The sequence below is a fragment of the Tamandua tetradactyla genome, chromosome 7, assembly GCF_023851605.1.
Source record: "Tamandua tetradactyla isolate mTamTet1 chromosome 7, mTamTet1.pri, whole genome shotgun sequence".
Lineage (NCBI taxonomy): Eukaryota > Metazoa > Chordata > Mammalia > Pilosa > Myrmecophagidae > Tamandua > Tamandua tetradactyla.
The window spans coordinates 71,425,508-71,436,128 of NC_135333.1; the positions used below are offsets into that span (position 1 = coordinate 71,425,508).

General features: G+C 37.1%; 1 protein-coding gene across 2 annotated transcripts in view; it reads right to left on the bottom strand.

Annotated features, from left to right (window-relative positions):
* LOC143691468 (pregnancy zone protein-like) overlaps nucleotides 1-9,752 on the bottom strand; it is a 42,892-nt gene extending 33,140 nt beyond the window's left edge. The window contains exons 1-9 of one of the 2 annotated variants that reach the window (XM_077169975.1): nucleotides 9,573-9,701; nucleotides 7,381-7,474; nucleotides 5,528-5,711; nucleotides 4,593-4,752; nucleotides 4,381-4,433; nucleotides 3,382-3,402; nucleotides 2,950-3,118; nucleotides 2,438-2,522; nucleotides 218-329 (exon numbers count right to left, since the gene is read on the bottom strand). In XM_077169975.1, the coding sequence (XP_077026090.1) occupies nucleotides 218-329; nucleotides 2,438-2,522; nucleotides 2,950-3,118; nucleotides 3,382-3,402; nucleotides 4,381-4,433; nucleotides 4,593-4,752; nucleotides 5,528-5,704 (777 nt within the window). In that variant the 5' untranslated portion in view covers nucleotides 5,705-5,711; nucleotides 7,381-7,474; nucleotides 9,573-9,701. Of the gene's footprint in view, nucleotides 1-217; nucleotides 330-2,437; nucleotides 2,523-2,949; nucleotides 3,119-3,381; nucleotides 3,403-4,380; nucleotides 4,434-4,592; nucleotides 4,753-5,527; nucleotides 5,712-7,380; nucleotides 7,475-9,572 lie in introns of both variants that reach the window. The other variant, XM_077169974.1, reaches the window with a different exon arrangement.
* Between the last annotated feature and the right edge of the window lie 869 nt (nucleotides 9,753-10,621).

A 10,621-nucleotide genomic window follows, 5' to 3' on the forward strand; every position in this document is an offset into this window, starting at 1 on the left:
TACCCTTCAAGAATTTAACATTAGTTCTATCTGCTTTGTAGTCAATATGGTTAATCATCAAAACGAGAATTCTCTTGACTAAGAACAAAAATTCCTTCTTTAGTGGGTGGATGGATGTGGTATTTTAGGACAAGCTTATGTCTTTCAGACACTAAAATGTAGTAGCTCACGGGTTGTCAACAAGGGTCGCCCCACAGAGAGAACATGGCACACTAACCTGTTCACTGAATTCCTCACAGACATCTGGCTGATAACAATTAAAAGGGAGAATTAATTTTCTGCACATGCTCACAGTTGCAAGTCCCGGGACAGGCTTCCCGTAGGTGTATCTGTCACAGGAGAGATAAATCAAGACCTGAGGGTGAGAATCTACATCTCCCATTACCAACATAACAGGTACTCTCTGCCGTTCCCTGAACATCTTTATCATCTGGAGCTCAACCAAGCAGGAACATGCCTGCAGAATGCCTAACAAAAAAAGAGTACCCATTAAAACCTTTGAAACTTTACTGTATTGTGCCACCAAATTTCATCGGCTCTTTTTAAAATTATTTCTTACTTTTAGCCTATTCACTGTATTCACTCTTTTTGTTTTGTTATCATAAAATAAAGACTTGTTATTTATACCAAGTAAGCAAATTTAAATGATAAATAAATTGAAAAATAAAGAAGAAAATCCAACATAATCACACTACACACATGAAAAAAAAAAAAAAGCCAAACCCTGAGAAGACCACAGGGCCTATCTGAAATACACTAATTTGTGTGTATTCTGGCAAAGAGGGGTATATGTGTGCCTTTACTTTATTCTCTTTCTTTCTTAATGAAAATGGAGCCATTGATATTAATTTTGTTTGGGGGAGATTTGTTTTTTTTCCCATTGCAAATGCCTCCAATATCACTTCACATAAACAAACAAACAAACAAATAAAAAACCCAGGACGACTTGTTCTGAAACTCCTCTTCAAGAGATAAATATCTGTTTGAGGGTGTCATTAAGTTAGACAGATTCTCCCTTGGCCATTACTCTGAGACAGAACTGAGACAGAGTTCAGGTGCTTTGATGCTTCAAATATATAATATTCAGGTTGGCATATGTCTTTGCTCTGTGCGCTCCCTTTGCAGGTTTGCTAGAAATCCTCGGAGTTTAATGGAACTGTAAGAGTTATTTATAATCACAAAAGGCTGAAGTGGAAGGGAGCCTCATACATCATGTGCACCTCCTCAATTCACTGTTGAAGACGGGGTAGGGGGTTCAGAGGAAAGGTGCCAAGCCCCAGTAAAGCAGAGTTACTGGTAGGAGAGTCATACTCATGAAAGCTGATTTCAGGGCCAGCATCCTTTATAATCAAAATATTAGCTGCTGGATAATGCATAGTAAATTTAAGTCATATCTATAAAATATAAGTTTTGGCTTTTAGCCACTAATTGGTGTTTATTCTGTGATCTTTAGGCTTCCCTATCACAGTTTTAGTCACTCTTATTGGTCTACCCACCTTCCTTTCTATAACAGTATTTCTATATGATAGACACATGAAGAAAAGGAGAAAGTGAAACTGGTGGGAGTAGACAATTCTGGAGAAGGGCTTGTTCTCGGTTATTAAACAGCTTGTCCTGTCGTTCGCACCAAGTGAATCTCTTAAAATTAGTTAGAGGAGAAAGGAAAAATAATATATTCAGTATACCATGAGGAGGCACATCCAGCAAGTGGGATACTTACAGGCCAACTGACCTGCTTCTCAATAAGTTAATGTCATGGGAAAAAAGGAAATTATAGATATAAAATATATTCAGATACTTACAGATCTCCATGGCTTGCTTTAAAATGTTCCAGGAAAAAATTGGGAAGGAGGGATGAATATGGAACAAAACTGGAAAAATTTCTTATTTTTTTGGAATTGGGTGATAGGTACTTGAAGTTTCATTTTATTGTTTGGGTCAATACTGCATTCAATTGAAAATTTCCATTGTAGAGAGTTGACAAAAAAGGGTACTTATAAGCTATAATAACCAAATGCTCCCCAAGACATTTTTAAGACAACTGAGAATACTTGATTATAGACTTGGAATTTATTAGAAAATTTCTTTTAATTTTGTAAAATATGATAGTTGTGATTATGAAGAAAAATGTCTCTATATTTTCATAGGTACATACTACTGCATCTAGAGAAAAATGTCATGAGCTCTGTAATTTATCATAAAATGGTTAAGAAAATAATGGAAATATGGAAAGATGTTAACAATTATTAATCATGATGATGATTGTCTCTACTTTTACATATATTTAAAATTTTAATAATAATACTCAAAAAGTCATTGGGATAATATTACAATGTGCTAAGTAAAAGTAAATTTATAATTCTGTAGCAGGCTAAGTAATTTTTCAGAATTGAGCCAAAAATAAGAAATTTCTGACAAAAATGAAAATTTAACTCACATCCCACATACTGATATGTTCACTGTTTCTTCCAGGATACTGATTATCTTTGGCACTTGAAGTTTGACCTCAAACTTGGGAAGCACTGTTGATAGATACAATGGAAATAAGGGAAGTTGGCAGGCATTTAATGGAAATACAAGTATTTTCAACATGCCTATAATTTTTCCCAAGATGATGCCTTGAACAGTTAGACATATTTCTCATTGAACCAACTTTAAGATGAAAAGGTTTAACAATTCATGCAGAATCTAACCAACCACATCAGACCTCAAATGACACTAACAAATGGCTGATGGTACCATGGAAATAAGAATTTAGCACTTGAAAAGTACAATTTGGAACTGAGAATCAGCAAGTTCACATGAGCTTCTGTATTCACACAAATCTGATGACATTAGAAGGGGATATAGCTGACTCTATTCCAGGTTCAATATACCCATGGGAAATTCAAAGGATCTAAATGAGCTCTCCCTGTAGGAACCAAAAGTTTCATCTTCCATTATCCATACCAAATTCCTCCACGGTGAAGGGGTGCTCTATTTTTCTGTCTGATTCACTCTGTACCACCACCTTATAGGAACCCTGAATGGGCTCTGATGTGAGAGGGAAGGCTAACTGTTTGAGGCCACCCTCTAACTTGAGATTCTGCCATTGTGCAATTCGATTTCTTCTTGGGTTCTAGAGATAAACATAAAACATGAAAAGTATTTATTTATTCATTATGGTCCTGAAGATCACAAACGATTTAAGGGTTAATAACTGGCATTGCCTCCAGAAAAGGTAAGTGCAGAAGGAAGATGAAATACAGTAAACCTGACATCTGGAAGTGAGAGGAAATTAGATCTGGATGTTTCTTATAGTAGATCACCTTTCTGGAATATTATCAAAATTTCTTTCTAAATCTGTTCATGTCCTTATAAGATGCTCTTTTTGATGCTTACCTCAATGTATACCAGTGTAATCTAGATGGAAAAAAAATGGAAAGAAGAAATGTGATTAGAGCTTCACCAAAAAACTTCAAAAAGAAAAAAACTTCACCAAAAGTTTTACAGACTTATGATCAAATAGCTTACTGAAGAAGAATAAGTATAGTAAGATCCAATATCTATAATATGTATAGCAAAATATATAGCAATATTCAACTTGAAGCTTCTTAGAACTGGAACTTATCCCCTGAGGAAAATTGGTACATAGTTGTAAACAAATATAAATAGTATGTCTCAGCAATTATTATGGGTTGCCATTTCTCAGAGAAATATGATTTGCTGATAATAGTAGTTTTATTTAATTATCTATAGGCATTGATTACTATTTATTAATTTCTACCAATAATATTATTTGGGCACTTAAATCCTCCTAGTCAAGAATAATGACTATGCTGTTCACCTACGTAAATTGTGTCATTATGATTTAGATTCAAAAAGGAAAAGGATTCTCAGAATGATCTGGTTACATGTAAGTAAAGAATATTTTTTCTAGTTTCAACGAAGGTTAAAACTGCCATTCAAAAGTAGCCTTTTCCCTTTGCCTTAATGTTGAAACTAGTTTGAGGAAAGCACACCTGATTAGCATAAACGAATTCCATTATACCTGTATTCTGTAATATATAAAATGTATAATGATGTATACTATATTAATATATACGATCAGAAGTAAGTTAATGTCTTTGGTGCTTTCTTTAATATAAACTCCTTCCGAGCGTGTCTAGTACATAACTTTTTTCTTGTGTCTCTTCATTATTCTATGCCTCATGTGTTTGGAGTAGTAAAATATAGCTGAATATTGACCTGGGCTTAGAATGGGGGGAACCTGACTTTTGGTGTTAGGTTCCAAAAGGGATGTCTTTTGCCTTCTTCCTTTTCTGTGACTATTCCACCTGAACCTGTGTGAGTATTGCCTCACCCCAACCACCTCCCAAACCTAGATACAGGGATGCTTACCAGTTCATTTAAGGGGTGAAAATTTTGATCCACAGAGACAATACGAAACTTGACTAAAAAAAGAAATTTTCATGAGATTCTGACATGGTAGAGCAGATTATTTGGGTAACAAGACAGGAGACTAAGGGATTGGGATAATGGTGACTTTGGCTGGAAAACTTGCTGAGGAGGTGGCCCCGTTCTCAGTGCCTCAACCAGAGGAATTCTCATACCTGTTTGTGCTGGTTTGTAGATGGGTTTGTCTGTCTCGACAAAGACCAGACTTTGGGCATTCTTTACCAGCACTGCGGCCCTCTTCCTGTACTCTTGTGTTGGTCCCTTTATCTGGACAGTGAAGAAGCTTACCTCTGAAGTGGATGAGATCCTTGGGAGCTAAGAAACAAAGGATACCCTTAAGGAGCTACTCGGTCTTCTCCCTCTGAATTCTTTATCCATAACTACTACTCTTTTTCCTTCGGCCTCACTAAAAAGCTAATGAGGTATGAATATTTCCCCAGATATAAACGTGAATATATTAATATAAGGCATAAAAGAAATAAACCAGTAAGAGCCACCATAATTAGAAGTCTAATCTCCATATAATGTGCTTAGAGCTGTCACTATTAAATCAAACCCTTTTTAAATGAGTAGATGCTATATTCTGAAGGGATGGGGAGGAACATCTCTGAAAAAATATGGGAGAATATAGGAGCTGAGTATTCCAAGTTGGCCAATCTCAAAGAGGCACCAGATGTTTACTTACATGTTCATATTCAGAGAATATAATATCCCAAAAGACAAAAAGCCCTGCTGCATGCTGTCCCATCATAAGATTTTCATATAATCTGTTTTCCAGGCATTGTCCAATCCCGATCTTAAGGAGGTGTCTGCATTTAAATGCTACAACACTCCTACGACTATCCAACTAAGATTATTTCTGTGGCTTTTTAGCGAACCATTAAATTGAACTATGACATTGTAAGAATATTTCTCCTCTACTCTTGTACAAAACCATGCTTTGTTCTGTAGTGGATGAAAACTCACTCTTTAATTTTCTCTTCCTTCTTGTTAAAGTCCTTCGTTGGGACTGAACACCAGATATTTCCTTCACCATGACTAATTGAACTCAATTTAATGTGTCAAACAGGGATAGGCAGCTAGTACTCACGGTAAAGGAGATGCAGTGGAATAGATCTTTCTCAGCCACCAGGTCAATGAAGAAATTGCTCTTTCTTCCTACAGACTCCAAGGAAGCTCTTACAGTCACTGTCTCATTCAGGTGGCTCAGAAGGAGGCAGCCTTTCTCGGGGGTCTCAGTGTGGAGCAGAGAGGAGACCAGCACCATATACTGCCTGGGAATTGAAGAAAGCTAAATCAGAGAAAAAATGATAGCAAATATTTTCATCCTTAAAGGTGTTCTCCATACCACTCTGTAGCTATGACTACAGTTAGTACTATACTGTGAATCAGTGGACTGAGAACAATGAAATCAAGGTTCTACCACTGATTGGCATAAGAATTATATCTTTTACTCATCAGTAGTGTCCCAGCTTCCCAATATTTCTACTGGAAGTTGGCTTCAAAAATGGTATTATTTTTAAAGTGTTCCTGCTTTAAAGAGCCCTGATATTTGCAATCCTGAACTGGGGGTGATTATTCGCTTTATAAAGATTTACATCAAAATTTGTCTAAATAATCATCACTGGTACATCTAGACCGGGACTGGATTTACACAAATTCAATTGAAAGAACTTCAGTGAACATATATCCATTACACAAAATCTTACATACGTATATTGCAAAATAATTTTCCTCACAACAGGAACACTGAAAAAAGGAACTTCTATTTCTCTTGTTACTTAGATATGGCTTAGCCAAATAATTTTTAATCAAGTTTTAATTTTTCTCAATAATTTCCACACATACATCCTGCCCAGCACACAAATACACACGGTGTTTCATTACTATTCCCCTTCATTCTTACACTGTTGTGGAAATCAATATTAATATCTTAAAGTCTATCCATCCATATTTTAATCTATACTCGTAAATATGCGCTCATGTCAAGCATGTATGAATGAATAGGTTATCTTGTCTTACTAAAAACGCTCATAGAATACATGTTTTTGCTGAGTTCTTTTCTTTTCTATTTCAATTCTTGATTTATACTTTTAACTATTCAGAGGTAAGGACAATTCTTTGTGTGAGTTTCACTGTCATATCTTGACTTGAGTGATGAGTTTCCTTCACCTGTTATATCCCTACCTCCCGTATTTGCCCATCATAATCCTATCCATGTTTCAAGAACCATTCCAAATGATATCTTTGCCACAAATCTTTTTCAAAACATTCAACTCAATATAAGCTGTCGATACTCTGAACCCCTGTGGATTGAGAGACAATGAGTATTTCCCGAGTGTCTACTATGTCTCAAGCACTTTGTCAAGTAGTCTTTTACATTGAACGGTTGAATCTGCCTGGTGAGCCTGTAAGGTCTATACACTCATGTTTATCAATGCAAAAATATGAGATCCTTGTCAATTCCCAAATTTGAATATCTGTAGGATGAATCCCCCTACCCTCTCACCAAACCAGTACCACATACTTAAAAATGTGAATCCTCAAATCTTTAATGACTCAAAGTCTGCAGTTTTAAACTTTTTATAGAGTTAATTTGCAAATAAGAAATTTTCTTTCTCTGATATTGTTTTAATACCTTTTCCTTCCATCACCAACATGAGCCTTTCTTAAAAAAATCAGGCAACTTGATACAAGAAACAATATTTTATTTTTCACAAAGTTAATAGGTATGGAACCAGGCATGGACGATAACCAATACAGTTGAGCTGTGGAATCTGAGAATAAAGTTCGGTTCTCTCATTCTTCAAGCTATTATGGTCTTGCTGCGTGTGTTTTACAAGGTTTGTCAACAATACTATAAATAACTAAAATCACCGAGTTTTTACTACATGGTATCATGGTTTAGTTTAAAAGCAGAGAGGTGGAGAGTAAGTTACTTACTGTGGTCATTTAACTAGTACCTCTGACTTAACCTCTTTCTGGCATTTGGATGCTTCTGATCTCCTGAACAGATATTTTTCTCTAGTTCTTTGATCTTAATAGGAAAGAAAGCATTGGTATACTGTAATTTATTCAATATAATATTTTAATTATTATTCTTACTTATAAGGGTTATTGATATAATAATCAAAATTTAAGTCCACATATTTCATACTTCAAGCAACTATTACACAAAGATCAGGTTAGTATTTCATTTAATAGATAATGAAGTTGGGTCCCCCAACAAGGTGGAGTAATTTGCCCAACATCTCACTTGTAGTGAACAATTAAAATGTTTTATTATATTATTCAATCATGGGTGTTTGTATTTTAAATATTTGCCTTTGTAGAAAGAACCAAATTTTGGAAATATTAAAAGCAGCCTTTTGATTTCTTCCTTTTCATCACTTTCTCCTCCAGCTTCCACCACCCCGAGGCTCACTGCTCCAGTGCAGAGAGAACTGGGCCTCTTGGGCAAGAGTTCTCATTTATCACATCAAGAGCTAATGCTGGAGGGAAAAGGTAAGATTTTCCTGTAAGGAGGAGTTGATACCCCTTCTGTTTATTGTAGCGAGGCTGATTGGTTTGTGTTCTGTGTTAAATGGTGAACATGATATAGAACCATGGTTTTTAATGGGCAGGAGATTCTTATATTGTGTAAGCCTGCCTGTGAAAATACACACTGGTCCCTATAAATGCTTCTTGCTTCATCCGTTCAGCCTGAATTTAGAAAAACAAATAGTCTCCACTTATTTCCATGTACTTTGCGAGTGGAGTGTGTGTGTGTGGTATCCTGCACAGTTATGGATGAAATAGAGGAATGGAGAGGGAGAAATGCACCCCTACTGATTACTGGGAGATTGTGGAAAGAAGTCTGAGAAATATAGAGAAGTGAGCAGAGCAGCGTTCTGATTTCTGCTTCCTGGACCTTGGTCTGGAAAGTGTCAAATGCGTTGACCCAGTGTGTGTTCAGTGTGTGCTGAGCCCCACCCAAGGCCTCTGAATAGAGGTCAAAGCTGGCACAGATTCCCTAAAAGGGTCATTGCTCTCAGTGATTGCTTCATTAGCCTCAAGGCTAAAGTATGGCATACTCTGAAGTTCTTCTAGAGTATATGAGTAAGTATATCAGTAAGGGTGACACCTATAGCAGGCTTTCATACCCCTCTTCCCATTTGGGACTATGGAGCCTGCTCTGTATCAGTGTGGAATGTAGTTACCTCAGAGTAGTCTGAAAGTGGCAAAACAGGACTAGAAGTTTAAACCACTCTAGCACACCTCAGTGTCCCTGGGGTTTTACTGAACCCAAGAGTTCCATTAGCTTCCTGCAAGAAATGTAAAGGCAGCTGGGTTGAGGCCAGAGACCTCAAATGGACCTGAACCTCAAAAGAGCCATGTGACCTTCCTACAGAAGCTGTGTTGGAAAAACAGCCACAGATTTGGATGAGGAATGCAGTAAAAAGTTGGAAGTTCTATAGTACAAAAAACTGCAGATATGAGGCAGTCAGCCAAAGAGGACTTTTGGATTTTGACCAGAGAAAACAGCTGACTAAAGACTCCAATAATGCATGTTAGCAGGCAAGGAGAACTTAGACGGACATTGGCCAAGGAAGACAGAGAACTTGGAGCTTGAGGACTCAGACCCTTCACCTCCACCAGGAGGTGAGCGAGACCACAACTCTCCAGAGACTAACTTGTAGAGGGACTGTGGAGGTTCAAGAGAACTCTTACACTTACTATATCTCACCAACTTTACCACTGGATAGGGTTAAAATGATTTTTCCCCACACATTTTGCTGAAAAATAAAGGAGCTCCATTTTTTTCTGCACACATTACAGAAATATGCTACAATGTGAGCTAAATTGCATCCCACTAGTCACTTTAATGTTTTTGTAGTCAATGCCTTTGATCCAAAAGAATGATTTTTGGAAGGCAGGTGCTGAGGTTTCGGTGCTAACAAAATCATGTTTCCTAGTGACTTCTTATTTAGTTATGAAAGAGAAGAAATTGGATTAACCATAACCATCTCTTATGTTTGGAAGATATCTTAGAAAGGGAAGGCTAGCCGCTCAATAGAAAAGGCAAAGCAAAGATGTAATAGAGAGACAGAAATACATAAAAGACTCTTAGAGATGGGATTTTGAGCGAAACTTACGGTTCAGCAGCGTCTGAGGCATTGGCAGAAAACAGGACAAGGAGAAGTAGTATGAAGCATGACCGAGGAAGTCTGTCTTTCCCCATAGCGAGGGATAAATCTCAGGGACTGTATTGTGCCCAACTTCCTGCCCTCAGGCTGGTCCCTGAGACTCCCCAAATTTACCAGGCTTTATGCAGCTGCTATTTGCAAACAAGCCCCACCCAAGGCCTCTAAATAGAGGTCAAAGCTGGCACATTTTCCCTAAAAGGGTCATTGCTCTCAGTGATTGCCTCATTAGCCTCAAGGTTAAACTATGACATGCTCTGAAGTTTTTCTGGAGTATGACATTCATATGCTAGTTAGAACGATCTTTAATCATTACAGTAAAGTTCTTGAGGAGGGACTTTCAAGCCACCTTTCTCTAACTCCTTAAATTGCTGCCTTCAAAAATCCTTGAAAGTAGGTGTCAAAGGGAGCTATATTTGAAGGTCATGGAATATATCACTGTGCGAGTAGCTCACTCAGTACAGATTCATTCCTGGAATTGAGTGAGATAAAATTTTAGGGGGATTTCTTGGCTGTGAATAGAATACCAGCCCTAGGAGAAAGCCATTCAAAAGAAGTGCCTGTGTGGGAGTAGAGAAAACTAGAAGGGATGTCAGAATAGGTTTATCAATGATCACTTTTATGTATTTCACAGCATTGATCTGGTTACTGTAGTTGCTTTTGTCTTCCTTGTCGCTGCTAGACAGTATCACTTATAATGCCATTCACTTTATCTGAGAAATACTTTTTTTGAGCTTTTACTGTGTTTTAAGTTCTGTTCTGGTGCTAGAAATACAGTGTTGAACAAGATATTCAGTGTCCATGCTATTAAAGAACTTGAAGTCTAGGGTGAATACAGACAAATGAGCAATTTCAATGCCATTGTCTGGGTACATACACTGATGTTTGTCCCACATTTTGGTCTTGCTGATCAAGATATTTTTATCAAGTTTTCTTTTTTTCCTCTGTCTCAGACTAAATATCTCTTCTTCAGAAGGCCACTCATCATAAAGTAGATTCCC